Raw genomic sequence first — 15,584 nt, 5'->3', positions numbered from 1 at the left:
CTTGTGTGACTTTTTTTTCATACGTTTGCTGTCTGTGGGTTTTGGTGGCAAAGCCAGCATTTGTTATCCATTCTTAATTGTCCTCCCAAGTTGAAAACAGTTCGCCCCTTGGAACTGACTCAGTCCACGTGGTGAAGGTATCTGAAAAAGACCATTAGCTAGGGAGCTTACCCGTTTTTCGTTTTTCATTTTTCACCTTCCACCTTCCACCCTCCACCCTCAAATATCACTAACTAGCTCTACGCTTTGTACCAAAGTCGAAGGCAATTTTACTTCCTTTATTCACTGATTTGCTTAAGAGATGAGCATGTTTCTTTGGGAGTGGGACTGGGAGGTGTAGGCATGTTGGGGTGGTGGGAATATTTTCTGTTTCTTGATCAGCTAAAATGTGATGAAAAAGTACTCATTTATTCCATGCAGTAATCTCACTTAACTTTTTAGTTAACAAAGTGTAGAGCTGGATGAACACAGGCCAAGCAGCATCAGAGGAGCAGAAAGCTGACGTTTCGGGTCTAGACCCTTCAGATATTTTCTGAAGAAGGGTCTAGACCCGAAACGTCAGCTTTCCTGCTCCTCTGATGTTGCTTGGCCTGCTGTGTTCATCCAGCTCTACCCTTGTATCTCAGATTCTACAGCATCGGCATTCCTACTGTCTCTAACTTTTCAGTTACCTGAATTTGAGGCTTGGAAACCCTAACTAAAGGTGATACTGAGAGGGAAAAGAAATATCCATGCAAAATTGCTTAAAATGTTTAATTGGGTCAGTTACTTGCCTTTTTTTCCCATTCTGCCTCTGTTAAAACTGGTGGGTTCAAGGTTCATTGGGTTCAGAGATGAGATTTTTTTGTACACCCAACTCCAACTCACCTGTTTGGTGTGTTAAAATTATCCTCCTGATTTTAGTGCCATTATCTACACACTTTAATACAAGTAAGTAAGACTGTGCTGAGCTAGTAATGACCAGGCCTAGTTTTAGAAGTTATTGCTCTGGAGCCAAAGATCTAATGTTAAAAAAGAACCTTTTTCTGTTTGAACATATTAAGAGAACATTGACGATTGTCCTCCACAGCTATATTTGGATCCCATTGAAATATTTCCAGTTTGGAAATGCATTTATGTTGTATTTCCCCTTCTTTTCTCTTTTAGTAAATGATTGAATTACGATTTTTCATCCTTGCCTCTCAGTATTTGCCACTTCAAAGTTGAAGTTAACTTTAACTATTGTTAACTTTTCAATTCAGGCAGATCCGCTAGAACAAGGAGTGAAGCCTGATCTGTCGTGGTCAATATTAAACAAAAACCATAATGACAATGGGTCATAATCAGCTGTCGGTTAGACTTGTCCATCTATTTCGGGTTTTAATTTTTTTTTTGCATAACAAGTGCAAGCTGATAGTGTGTCAAAGCAAGAGAAAAAGCATCTGTGATCTGAGTGAACAAGCAAGTAGGTATATACGAGTGGAAATAATATTTCCTTTATTTATCATATTTTTAAAGTTGCTAATATTAGTAGTTTGTCATTGAAGCTCTCTTTGTTGCCAGATTCTCTAGTCTCCCAGTTACGTAGTTCGACTTAAAGGGGGTGGGGAAAAAGGATTGTAAATTAATTTTCTATGACCATAAGGTTGAAATGGTGAAAATACAAAAAGCAAGAATTAATTCCAAAGCTACAATTTTTTTTTTCAGGGTTGATGGTGTAATGAGAATTATGACTTCTGATAGATTATTGAAAAGCATGCAAATACTTCAAGAACATTTGGATGCTCTGATGGAATTTGATGTAAGTAGTTACCTGCGGGTAAAATAGGTTATTTAGTTCGGGCGTGTTTTTTCTTCACAGGGCTGATGGTGCAATGAGGACTATGGCTCCAGAAAAATTATTGAAAGGCATGCCAATACTGCAAGGGCAGTTGGATGCGCTACTGGAGTTTGATGTAAGTAGTTTAACAGCTTGACAGCTTGTGGTTATGACTACCATTGCTGAACTGAACAGGTTCAGTTCAGAAATTAATATTGATTTGGATCTGTGTCCTTGTTAAATCTTGCATGCATACAATATTGCAAATGCTGAATGCTTAGTGACGCATGGGCAGTTTGTGTTCGTGAAATGCATGACCTTATTTGAACACCTGCTTTTTCACCCCTCTTTTTTTTTAATGCATGTTCGTTCAGAAAATACATGTTTCCTCCATTTGTAATTTCTTTGCAGCCTGTACCTGCTCTTATATTTTTGTGTGATACAAATTTGTAGCAATGAATGCCATAAATTGCTCTCTTGGCCTTAAAATTCTCATTATGCCAGAACTGTCTAAATTCAAGTTGCATATCCATTTTTATTGTTGATTTAATGACTATCTCTCTAAAGCTGAAAGTACCTCTGGGAGGATTTGAGTTGGATGCAGAAGATCTCCAAATCCTATACCAGCTACGGTTGCTACTTTCCAATTATTTGGTACCTTCAGTTTGCTGATGATTATGGTGTTCAGCTCCAATTACACTCCCAGATAAGAAACAGCCCACACCTGCATGCAGAAAAACCTGTCTACAATTAGGCACGGGCAAATAAGTAATTGCAACATTTGTGTCATTCACTGTCTCTAGATCTCTTTCTCTTTCCAAGGTCTCTGAATCAAGTCCAGACATTGTAAGGCGAGCTGTGTTTCTTCAGGTGTTTAATAATTGACTACTTGCTTTCAGTAGGTCTGTACCTGGGCCCCTTCTCCTGTGATAACCAAACCAAAAAGACTTGGCATTGATCTGAGCAATAGGAAGTAATATATACCTCTCCAATACTGTGTACAGTAAAGTTCCTGTTACGTAGAATTTTCATGCAATTGATGGGAGTAGGTTTCCACACACTGGGAACCAATGGTTTGGTCCCCTTTTTTTCCTTTTGATTGAACATCACGGACTGTGTTTATGAATGGCCTTTGCCACATTTGTGTAACCATCACCAACTCCCCTCCCCATTCCCTGTGCATTCTGGAATCTGACAATGTCCATATTACCTTGAATGAAAAATATGACTTTTTTTAAGTAATATCTATCTTCTAATGCCTTGTAATCATAACAGTATGGCCAATTTTACTTGATGTTTATACACGGTACTCTTAAGTTGCAGAATAAAATCACAATTGAGCATCTTGAACTTTTGAAACAAATCTGCAATCTTTCCACTGGTCTTTTGATAAAAGGTGCAACCTCTAATTATAAAGGCAATGGCTAATGCTGTATGAACTAAAGGAATGTGTTATGATTTACACTTAAATGACTGACGTCACACGTTTGATTATGGCAAATGGAATTTTTTTGAAGTGCTGACCGTCTGATTTGCAGTCTGTCTTTTGCTACTTAGTTTATACACCTTGTTGATGTAGCTTTTGAGAGAAGTTAAAGGATGGAGCCTTTTGAATAATGTGGTAAATCCTAATCTTCACAAACAAAAGTCAAACAATACCCGTAGAGGGCAAAATTCTCTGGGAGGCGTTAACCTGATGTATTAGATGTGTTTCTCTCCACTGCATCAAACATTTTAATTTGTGATTGTGGTTTCTAGTTGTTAGTTGGCATAAGTAGCCCGGTTTTAATGTTTTGTCCATCTTCCACCCTCTGCTCCCAACAATCCAGATCATTTGAAAAAGTTAATTAACTGTTTTTCTATTTTATTCTAGGAAAACAGCAGAGACTTCGATAATCCCTCTTTTTGTTCCTTTATATATCTGTACTACAAAATTTGAATATAGAAAAGTCCTGAAGTGAAAAAGGCCATTTATTACACATGACCAGCTGGAATTTTTATGTATGCATTATTTAATTTTGTTAGTCACCTTTTTTAATTGAGTTTTGGGTAACAAGATTTCTTCTTGAGTGTTTCTATGAAGTTGGATAAACCGTTTAAAGCCAGTGTTTGCTTACACTTCAATATAGTGTGATTTTCTTTGTTTCATGGCAAATGGAGTCCTTGCAACATTCAGCATAGACTTGATCATTCTGTCATCTTCTGCATGGAAAAGCATTCATTGCACCATAAGTTGTGTAACTGTGTGTGCGCGCATCTTTGAGAATGTAATGTATTACAAGAAAACTTATTTGACAGAGCAGTTGCAAATTAATAATTGTTTGGTATTACAGGTCAGCCCTGGTGAATTATCAAATGGAGTAATAAATGCTGCTTTCTTGCTACTTTTCAAAGATTTAATCAAATTATTTGCATGTTACAATGATGGAATCATTAATTTGCTAGGTGAGTACAATTTGTAAAATGAGATCAGTAGGAAATTAAAAACATTTTCCTCTCTTGATGCTAACTTTGAAAATGCTGTCCACATCATTAGTTTTAGCTTTCAAAGCACCATTTCTTTTTACTACTTATAGCAATAATCTACATTCTTGATAATATAGATAAATGAAACTTTTTTATTTTAGAAAAATATTTCGAAATGAAGAAGGGACAATGTAAAGAAGCATTGGAAATTTATAAAAAGTTTCTTACTAGGATGACAAGAGTTTCAGAATTTCTTAAAGTTGCTGAAGTAAGTAACTTAAAATCATTTTAAAAACATTTTGTGTTGTCTGCAGTATAGCCTTGTTTTGACACTTTTTCTGACTTCTGGTTCCTTTAAGACCGTAAGATCTCGGGACCTAGGGACCAAATGACTCTGTTCAACCTGTTGATTCAGCACTGCTGATGTTTCTCAGCCTGTTTTTCTTGCCTTCTCCCTCTAGCCCGTGATCCCATTACTAATCAAAAACCTATCTATCTCTGGCTTAAATACACTCGGTGACTTGGCCCCCACAGCCTTCTGCGGCAATGAGATGGACAGATGCACCACCTGATGGCTGAAGAAATTCCTCCTCTTCTCAGTTCTATAGGGGTATCTGTTCATTATAAGACTGGGTTCTAAAATCTCCCAGTGGAATCATCATCATTTCCATGTCCACTGTATCCATGCCTTCCAGTATTTTAAGTTTCGATGAGATTCCCCCTCATCTCCTTCTAAACTCCATTGACTACAGACCAGTTCTTAACTGCTCCTCATTTGATATGCCCTTCAACCCTGGGACCATTTTTGTAAACCCTTTCTGGATCCCCTCAAAGGTCAGCATATCCTTCCTTTAAATTTATGGGACCTAAAACTGACCAATATTTCAAATATGGTCTGACCAGAGCTTTATTCAGCTTCAGTACTACATCTCTGTTGTATTCTAGCTCTCTTGAGGTGAATGCTAACATTGCAATTGGCTTTCCAACTACCAACTGAACCTGCATGTTAACCTTGAGAGAATCCTGAACTAGGACTCCTAAGTCCCTTTTGTATTTCTGATTTTTTTCAAGCCCAAGTGTGTAACCTCGCACATCCAGTTCAAGGCCTTCTGCTGCCTCCCTGCCTTCTCAATTCTACCTGTCCCTTCATCTAGCTTGTGTCATCTGCAAACTTAGCAACGGTGCCCTCAGTTTCTTTGTCCAGATTGTTAACATAGAAAGTGAATAGTTGTGGTCCTAACACTGACCCTGATGGAATTCCACCAGTCACTGGCTGCCATCCTGAAAAAGACTCCTTTATGCCTACTCTGCCTTCTGCCAGTCAATCAAGTGGCTTGTTCGGAGAAACCGTGTAGTTTGAGGGGTTTTTTTTTTTGACTGGAGGTCTGTGACCAGTGGTGTTCTGGAAGGATCCATGCTGGGGCCTCTGTTTTGTAATATAAAATAATTGGATGAAAATGTAGGTGGCCTGACTAGTAAGTTGCAGACGGTGCAAAAATTTGTGGAATTGTGGACAGTGAGGAAGCTTGCCGAAGGATACAGTGGGATATAAATTAGTTGGAAAGTTGGGCAAGAAATGGCAGATGGAGTTTAATTCAGACAAATGGACATATGCATTTAGGGAGGTCAATTGCAAGAGGGAAGTATTCAGTAAATGGTAGGACCCTTAAGAGTATCACTAATCAGCGGGATCTTGAGGTGTAGGTCTGTAGCTCCCTGAAAGTGGCAACACAAGTAGATAAAGTGTTAAAGGCATTTGGTGTGCTTGCTTTCATTGGTGAAGGCATTAAATGTAAGATTTGGCAAGCCATTTTGCAGCTGTGTAAAACTTTTTTTTTTTTTTGTTTTAGTTAGACTACATTTGGATTATTGTGTGCAGTTTGGATTAGAGCGTGTTAGCTACAGTGAGATGTTGGGCAAACTGGATCATTTTCCACTGAAGCGTGGAGGCTGAGGGGTGACCTGCCAGAAGCACATAAAGTTGAGGCATGTTTAGGGTCATAGTTGGAGAGTCTTTCCCAGATAGTAGTATTTCAAATTTGAGACTGTTTCAAATACTGTAAAGTACAGGTTTAAGATGAGGGTGGAAGTTTATAGATGTACAAGCAAAATTTTCCTTTTTAGAGGGTGATACGTGCCTGGAACATGCTGCCAGAGAGGTAGTAGAAGCAGATGCGATATTAATGCTTGAGGCATTTAGACATGAACAGGCAGGGAATAAAGGTACACTGGTCATGTGCAGGCAGATGGGATTAGTTTAGAATGGCATCATGGTTGGTGCAGACATGGTGTGGCGAAAGGCCTGTTTGTGTGCTGGTACTGTTCTGTGTAATTGATGGAAGGCTGTTCAGGAGTATTTTGGAATTTGAGCCTGGAGGTTACAAAGGTGTGGGTGAGGGTTTCCCCTTGCCACTCCATTTTCTCCTTCCCGTTCAATTCTATTTTTTTTTTACTGTCTAGTGTAAAGTCTTCCCATGTACATCCATATATTTTCCAATTGTTTCGCTCACTTCAACAGTTTCCATTTCCTGGATCAGATTGTGTCTCATCTTAGCCAGTCAGGTTAACCTTGGTGATGGGTAAAATTCTGAAACAAGAATTAAAATTCACATCGGCAAATAGAGGTTAATTTATGAAATAGAGCATGGATTTGTTATGGGAAAATCATGTTAAACTAACTTGCTAGCATTTTTAAGAGTCAACCAAGAATGTTGTTGAGAGTTCATGAAAGTCATGTACATATCAACACAAACAAAAAATGCTACGCAACAGATTTGAGTAAAGTGAGCTACTGGAATAAAGAAGTAGAAGCCAAAAATGGATACAGAATCTTAAAAAGGTTATCTCTTTGTCCGAAGTGCATATGTTTATAATCTCCAGCCCTCAATATGTTGTGCTTGATTATTTAAAATCAAAGTCATCAAAGCATCCATGTATAATGGCATCTCTGCATAGAGGCTGCTGAGGTTTTCCAGCACTTTCTGCTTTTATTTCAGATCTCCACCACAGGCAGCAATTAATTTTTGCTTGAATGATTAATGTTGATTTATTTCAATGTACTTTCAAAATTAAAACTCTTAAGTTTTGAAATTGCATTCGATGAGACCTTAACAGTATATTCTAAAATAATCAGATTATTTTAACTTTTGTGTTACAGCAAGTGGGTATTGACAAAGGTGACATTCCAGATCTGTCTCAAGTAAGTTTATTTCATATTACTTTGACATTCTTGTTCAACTATTAATCTGCATGTTAGAAATGCATACAAATTTCACATGCAGACAGTATCTAACCATATCTACTTGTGGTGAGGCCTGGTAGGTCTTGCATAAGTACTTAAATTGGCTGATCTTATTGTTTCAATTCCTATTCTCACTTGTTATTGCCACTGATATTGCTTCACTTGCAGATGATCTGGGCAACAATAACAATAGCCTAGAAACTAGCACTGAGTACTTCTTACTGGACCATGTTTGTGATCACAAATGAAAAGTGCTGTGTCAACTGCTAAGAGCAAACTGGATTTTGCATTGGATCATGATAGGCTCATGGATCTCTGAATTGGTTTCATTCCTAGAAATAGAGTAGTGTACATTTTAGCTTTGCAGTTTCATCAGTATCAGTGGAACAAAATTTATCACAAAACAAGAGTTTCTTCTAGAATTTTCTTTTGGCTCCACCAAATAGATTATTCAATGTAGTCTTGTTTTTGAGCAATGGCAAAACAGTATTTGCTTTGAAACTAAAATAAGTGGAAGAAGTTAAACTCCATGTTTGAACTTTTCTTCCATGGAGGAAAAAGTTCCCATGGGTAAATTACTTTGGTGAGACACAAGCAGCCCAGGTGTCATCTCTTATTCCGAAAACAGGATTTATCTGTGCAGTGACAACTGCTTTTAATAGGTTAGAGGTTAAGTGTTCATCTAGGATTCTAATGGAGAATTCAAGTTGAAAACAAATGCCAAAAAGTGACGTGCATGTTTTTCATGTTGACAACTTGGTTTGATGAAAAACCATCTTCTTTGTGATCTTAACTTTTAAAAGGATTAAGTTTTTAACTTTATTTTTGGAATCTGCTTTAAATTTTTCTTACAGTATCTTTTACAGAAAACAAGATTTATTCAATCTTCACAGTTTTCAACTTTATGGATTGTGCTGCTAATCCCACTGTGATGGTGAATTATCCTTGGTGGCATTTTAATATAGTGGTGGACAATAGCATCATTATTATCTTTAATGTATAGTGTTGGATTTTATTAAGCGACAATAATTTGCAGTTTTTGTAACATTTCATCAAAATCATTTTGGTTGCATTTTGCTACTCCTTTCAGTAACATGCTGTTTGATAGTGTTTTGAAAGTATACACAAGTGGATCCAATTACCGTGTTCTGTATGAGAAATATTTTGTCCATGTATCTGCGTTTCTTAAATGGCAATGGTCATCACAATCTCAGAATTGGCGTAGAAGGTTGCCTCTTGACCCATCATGCCTCTATCAGTTCTTCTACCCAATGCCAATCTCTTGCCTTTTGCCGGTGTCCCTACACATCGTTTCAATCCAAATAATTATGCAATGCTCTATTAAATACCTCAGTTGAACCTGTTTCCATCAAGTTTTCAGGCTGTGCATTCCATACCTTAACTACTACCTGTGTCAAAAAGTTTTTTCTCGCCTCATTCTTGCTTTGTTTACACATCACTTTAAATTTTTGCCCTTTCATTTGTTTTGCTTTTACAAATAGGAACAGATTCTCCCTGTCTACTCTATCCAGCCCACTCATGATTTTGTAAACCCCTATCTTATCTTCTCTCAGTCCCCTTCTCTTGAAGAACAGTCCCACCTTGTTCAATCTATCCTAATACCTAAACATAACTGGTTCTGGGAATAAGCCATTCTTTGTAAATTGCTTCTGTGTTCTCTGTCATGCATTCATACCTTTCCTATAATGTCGTGCTCAGAACTGTGCACACTACTCCATCTAAGGTCTAACAAGTGTCCTTGCAAGTTCAGCGTTACCTCTGTGCCCCTATTAATAAAGCTTAGAGCACTGTTTTATTGTCTGAGGTCTCAGCCTGTCCTGCAATCTTCAATGATCTGTGCACGTTTACACCCGGGTCCCTCTGCTCCTGCACAATCATCGGAATTGTACTCCCTACTTTGTAATGCCTTTAGTGCTTTTCTGACCAAAGTGCATAATTCTTTTATTTATAAATTCCTTGCGTGTGGCCCTCTGAACGGCAGTAGTCCCAACATAGATCAGCACCGCACTCAACACTGCAGTTGGAGCTTCAAAGCAATACCAGCCCACTGTAAATCTGCTGGTTAGTCTTACCCAGAAAAGTACAGTGCAATCAAGAAAGTAGTAGTCAAGGATATCTACCAGCGTGTGAACTGTATCGTCATAACCACCAGGCTAACTTTTGCATAGAATTAATAGAATAAATTCTTCCTTGCAGGAAAGAGGGCTACATTTGGGGTGGCACGGTGGTTGGTGGTTAGTGGTTAGCACTGCAGCCTCACAGCGCCAGCGACCTGGGTTCGATTCCAGCCTCGGGCGACTGTCTGTGCAGAGTTTGCACATTCTCCCCGTATCTGTGTGGGTTTCCTCCGGGCGTTCCGGTTTCCTCCCACAGTCCAAAGATGTGCAGGCTAGGTGGATTGGCCATGCTAAATTGCCTGTAGTGTTCACGGGTGTGTGGGTTATAGGGGGATGGGTCTGGGTGGGATGTTCCAAGGGTCGGTGTGGACTTGTTGGGCCGAAGGGCCTGTTTCCACACTGTAGGGATTCTATGGTGATCTATGATGATTTGATTTGACAGTTAAATTTAGATGCAGAATTGCATGTTGACCAATGTGATAATTGTGGAAATGATGGAGTGCAAAAGCATGGCATGAATTTCCTTTGTTTTTAAATTTTAAAGCTTTATCATCTTAGTGTGGGAGTGTGGAAAATTCTGTAATTGCCAGACATCTTTTTTAGCTTACCAAATATTATATGTATACAGTGTTCTTCACCAATCCGCTAAACTAACTTCTGTATCTTTCTTTTTGTCAGTTAGTATATGGCAATACATCACTACTTAATTTCTGTCAAAATTGCACTGTTTAAACTTGTGTTTCCTATCCTCTGCTAGAAAGGAGGAGTATAATGTACACTATGCCCCAGATTTGTAGGGGTTTGGTGGGGCGGAGGCGATACAGATAGCACATATCATTGTTCAGTGTCATTGCCACTCCTTCAGGAATGCACAGATTAACAAGAAAGTCAGCAATTTCATTGTATTACTCAGTGCACAGCTATACGCTTAGGTGTAGACTTCCCAGAAATTGTAATGATGAAACCATCAATAACTTCAATCTTCTGATATTGCTGGCAGAACCTTTTAACCAAGGCATAACTTTCAATAATCAATGTAGCTGAGTTTTTAGCAGTGATAGAAAATTTGATGAGCAACAAAACTGGTCCTGGAAGAATTTAGTATTTGCAAAACTGTTAAATAGTAGTTAGTGAATTCTTATAATTTAGTTTAAACTATTTAAATTTAGGAATATTATAATTTAAATTTAATCTATTCTAAAACTTTAAATTTATGTGTATATAGTTAACAAGCATTTTTAACTTTTTAAAAAATTTTAGTAAGTTTCAGTCTTCAGTATGGCTATTTGAAAATGTTTTTTGTGATTGACTGCTTGGACAGCTTGATTACTCCATTACTCCAGCCTCGCGTTGAGATCCCACGAAAGACAAAGACAATTAGTTGTTATTTCTGCACAGCAATACAGCCAGAATTGTCATTGGAGAAATCACTAGCTCTCTGTAAGACTGAGTCAAATGGCAAGCATGATTCCTTTTGCAAATTCCAGGCTGTAAATACTTTGTTAGCTGTGTATTGTTTAGGTTTATATTTATCACTATCACCTCAAACTGTGGATGTAGTGATTCAACATTGAGCCTGCATAATTTTTAAAAAAAAAAAGGAATTTCAGGCTTAGAGGATTTTGAGGTTAAAATACTCAGAAGCTGATAATTAAATGAATTGAAGAATGAAACATTAACCTAGGTCATAATTTCAATCCTTGATTGACTTGGAGTTTGATTTAGGAGTACCAAATACAGATTTATGACCAAGAGTGCTATCTATTATACAAACACAGATAGAGGCCATTCACTAGAATGACCAAAATAGTTGTTAATCCGACATTTGCAATGCTGTTCTTGCACATAGAATGACGAGCTGAAGAAAGATTGGTGCATAATATTGAGACAAAGCACTCGCCATCAATCAGAGCGGAACAGGAGGAAAGTATCTTGTGTAGGATGAATCCTTTAGTTTACCAAAGCTTACGCTTACAAAAGTTTTAATTGTTGCTGATGTTTCTAATAAACATTAACATTCACCAATGTAATTTAAGAGTAAAATTAAATGCAACATAGAACGTGCTTTATCCGATTAATTTTATTTTTGTTTATGCCAAATGATAATCCTTTATCTAACAAAGTTGAATTTGCTATACCTGATCTAGTGTTTCACTGTTAAATTCACTGCCATTACTATTCACCACAACTCATCTATTTGAGTTATCAGCAGTAATATGTAGGAAAAATGCAGATGTTTGTTAACTTTCTTATAATAATTTTCTTTGAAAATGCAGGCAATACACCGGAGAATTCTTGCTGACCTTAAAAATTCTGACAATGAGAGTTCACCTTTTAAAGACTGTACCATTGATAATCCGGTAACCGTCCATATGTTATCCAATATACCTCTGGTGTGCTGGTCTTTCTGTTACTATATTTGAAGTTGTTGAAGTAGGTTCTTCAATGGGATACTTAACCAACTTGGTATTTAGGTTAACTTAGATCCTGATGTGACTTTATGTAGCCTCACTTTTCAAAATTCACCTTGACAACAGCGAGAGCATCAGGTAAATAACAATGACATTAAACATTGTTTCAACTTTGTATTGAATGCTGTAAAAAGAATTTTCTTTGAAAATTTCTTCATAAAAGCACATGAGATACTTCATTAAAGTCAAACATTTTAAATAAATTTGATCTTCTGGTTGAACTGATGTATGCAGAAATTTAATATAACCTAGTTATCAAAAAGTTTACTGTAAACTACTGGATCTTTAAAATATTTCCTGATGCATAGGAGTAGGGACAATTAGGGTCCAAAAAGGGATTTACTTTTGGAGGCTGGGGTATTAACTGAGGCATTAAACAAACACTTTCCATCTGACTTTACCATGGAAAAAGATGCCATCCAAAGAGGGAAAGAGGAGGAAGAAGACACTGGAGAGATTTAAAATGATAGGGAGGTGGTATTAGATGGGCTGTCAAAACTTAGCATTGATCGTATTTTGTTTTTAAAAATCAAATGAGATTCTTCCAAAGACACTGGGGAAAGAAAATAGTCCACAATTTTCCCATCTTTGTTAAATCTGGCAGGATTGCAGAAATATAAATGTTTTCACCATTGTTCAGAAAACAAAAAATGGTTTAAGGATAAAACCAGTCAGGCCAGTCAGTTAAACTTTGTGATGGAAAGCTTCTGGAACCAGTAATTTAGGGAAAAATGTTAAGTCATGTGGACAACAGCATATTAATTAAGGAAAGCAAGCAGATTTTATTACGGGCTAACCATGTTTATCTAACTTGGAGTCCTTTGAGTTGATGAGGGCAATACTTTTAATGTGCTCTACATAGACTGCTGTGCAGCATTGTTATAATAGCTCTTGGAATAAAAGGGACAGGCAGAAAATGATACAGAATTGTCTGATTTAACAGTATAACAGAGCTCTGATTAATGCATTCTTTTGGGCTATAGGATGGTGTATAGCAGAACTGTCTGGGGTCAGTGTTGGGAACTTTTCTTGACCCTGGTGTATAGAGCACAATATCCAAGTTTTTGGATGATGCAAAGCTTGGAAGTGTTGTAAACTGTGAAGAGGATGGTGTAACCTTTCAAAAGGGCAGACCATTTGATGGAATGGGCAGATGGGTGGCAAATAAATTTCATTATAGAGAAATATGAATTGGTAGGTGGAGCATGTAAAGACAATATATAAAATGAAGTGTAATTTTTTAGCAGAAGCAGAAGGACCTGCGTGTTTGAGTGTTAGTCATGAACGTGACAGGACAAGCAAAGAGTAACAATAAAGCATGTGGGTGTAATAATATGGACTTAAAGTAAAAAAGCAAAGATGTTATGTTGAATTTATAAAAGACACTAGTTCAGTTTAAACTGGAGTGTTGGTCGTATTTCTAAACGTTTTGCCTAAGAAGAATATTAAAGTACTAGGGAGAGTGCAGAAGACATTTATGACTGTCTCATTATGAAATTAGATTGCAGAAATCAAGATGTTTACCTTGGAGAGCACAAGGCTGAGAAGAGATTCAGTGGATGTATTCAACGTCATGAGGGGCCTTCATGAAATAGATGCAAAGAAACTTACCACTTTTGAGGTGATTGCAAAGAAGGCACAGATTTAGAGTAATTGGCCAAAGAAGCAAAAACCTGAGGGAAAAACTTTTCCATGCATTTAAGTGGTGAAGGTCTGGTGTGCACTGCCTGAATGCGGTGGAGGCATTATTTGATTGACACATCAAAAGGATTATCTGAAAAAGAAGAATGTGGCACAGGCAGGGGAATGGCATGAAGTGAACTGCTCATTTGGACGGCCAAGTGGATGTGATGGGTTGAATGTCTCCCCTCTGTATTGTGATGATTGTGATCCTTCAAGGTCTCAATCTCATAGAAATCTTAGATTAACAACTCAGTTACAGACAGTTCCCTAGTTGCAAACAGGTTCTCTTGAGCCTGTTTGCAAGTAGATTTCAATGCAAGTCTGAACAGAATGCAAGACCATACAAACTAGCCATTCGTAAGTACAGGAAACAGTCATATGTCGGATCTTTAAAATCACACCCCTGTATGGGATCGCGTTTGTAAATATGAAAGTTCATAAGTCAGACGTTTGTAAATCGGGATACCCCTGTATAATATGTAAATCAAGAAATCAACAACCTGAAAAGTTGAAGCTTGGTGCTAATATAGAAACAATATGTGGGAAGTACTCAGCAGGTGAGGCAATGTCTGGAGAGACAAAATTATTCCTCTTTGAGAATGATGTTAAAGATAAAATGCTGGGGAATTGGAGAAGGGATGAAGAACAAGAGGTCAGATCTGTGATGGGAAGCAGGAAAGATTAATTGACTAGAGAAATAGTATGTAGCAAAAGGAAATGGCAATGGTAACAAAAGATAAGTTTAGAGGAGTTGAAAATATCAAAGTAGGACTATTACCTTTAACCACTGCCCCACAAAAATTGGAATTATGGTTATGAGTTGAAATTGTCAAATTTGTGAATTGCCTTATTGAAAAGTTGGATGTGATTTCTTGAGATTGTGTTAAGCTATACAAAAAACTGAGGATGCTGGCATCCAGTATAGCTCAATGCAACAAAAACGGAAATTGCTGGTAAAACGCAGCAACTGTGGGGAGAAATTAGTTAACGTTTTGAGTTCAGTGACTGTTCTTCAGAGCCACAGATCTGCTGAGGTTTTCCAGAATTTCTTTCGTTTTTTGGTGTAGTTCAATGTCAGTGGTGAGCTATATTGGTCAATTTAGGGGTCATTGGTCAAGTTAGGTGTGGGGTTGTGAATTAAAATGACAAATGGCGAGAAGGTGAAATTGGTAGACTAAAAACAAATTAACCAGTTGGCACTATAAGACTGCATCATGGGCAACAAATACAGTATGACGAATTAAAGGAACTTAAACATTGCTGAAAGCAGACAACAAGTTGAAGCTTTTTGTCTTGCAGCATGAGTGGGTGTTAATTCGTTGAACCATTGGCATGAAGATGCAACAGAGACACTTGATTGTCAATCTTTATAATTCAGACTGGGCAGTTAGACTTTGGTCAGGGTTTGGTGGTTTCCATGATACTATTGTTTTTTGACATGGAAAAGATGTAATTTATGTACAAATTCCATTTGTCTACAGGAACAGGATTTTAGTGTACATAAATACACCACACTGCAAACCTGACTAATTATCAGAAATTAGTTACCAGTATAATTATAGAGTCATAGAGCTGTATAGCACGGAAACAGATCTTTTGGCCCAACTCGTTCATGCTGACCAGTTATCCTAAATAAATCTAGTCCCATTTGCCAGCATTTGGCTTCTATCCCCCTCACTAATGAATTCCAATATCAGAGTAAGATCAAATAGAGGGCTGCTGTTCTGAGGCTTTCGAATACAGCCTGGTTGATCATGACTGACATGCTGCCGGCTGTGAATGGTCAG

The 15,584-nt window shown here is 37.6% G+C and overlaps 1 protein-coding gene across 2 annotated transcripts in view; it reads left to right on the top strand.

The window, feature by feature from the left end:
• The window catches only part of LOC109913545 (clathrin coat assembly protein AP180-like), a 211,297-nt gene that overhangs the window by 93,224 nt on the left and 102,489 nt on the right, over nucleotides 1-15,584 (top strand). For both annotated transcript variants that reach the window (XM_048596769.1, XM_048596770.1), the window contains exons 6-10: nucleotides 1,841-1,934; nucleotides 4,132-4,243; nucleotides 4,426-4,532; nucleotides 7,422-7,463; nucleotides 11,920-12,003. In XM_048596769.1, the coding sequence (XP_048452726.1) occupies nucleotides 1,841-1,934; nucleotides 4,132-4,243; nucleotides 4,426-4,532; nucleotides 7,422-7,463; nucleotides 11,920-12,003 (439 nt within the window). The remainder of the gene's footprint in view (nucleotides 1-1,840; nucleotides 1,935-4,131; nucleotides 4,244-4,425; nucleotides 4,533-7,421; nucleotides 7,464-11,919; nucleotides 12,004-15,584) is intronic.

This window comes from Rhincodon typus, chromosome 5, assembly GCF_021869965.1.
Source record: "Rhincodon typus isolate 14 chromosome 5, sRhiTyp1.1, whole genome shotgun sequence".
NCBI lineage: Eukaryota > Metazoa > Chordata > Chondrichthyes > Orectolobiformes > Rhincodontidae > Rhincodon > Rhincodon typus.
This window is presented reverse-complemented; position numbering and strand designations above follow the sequence as displayed.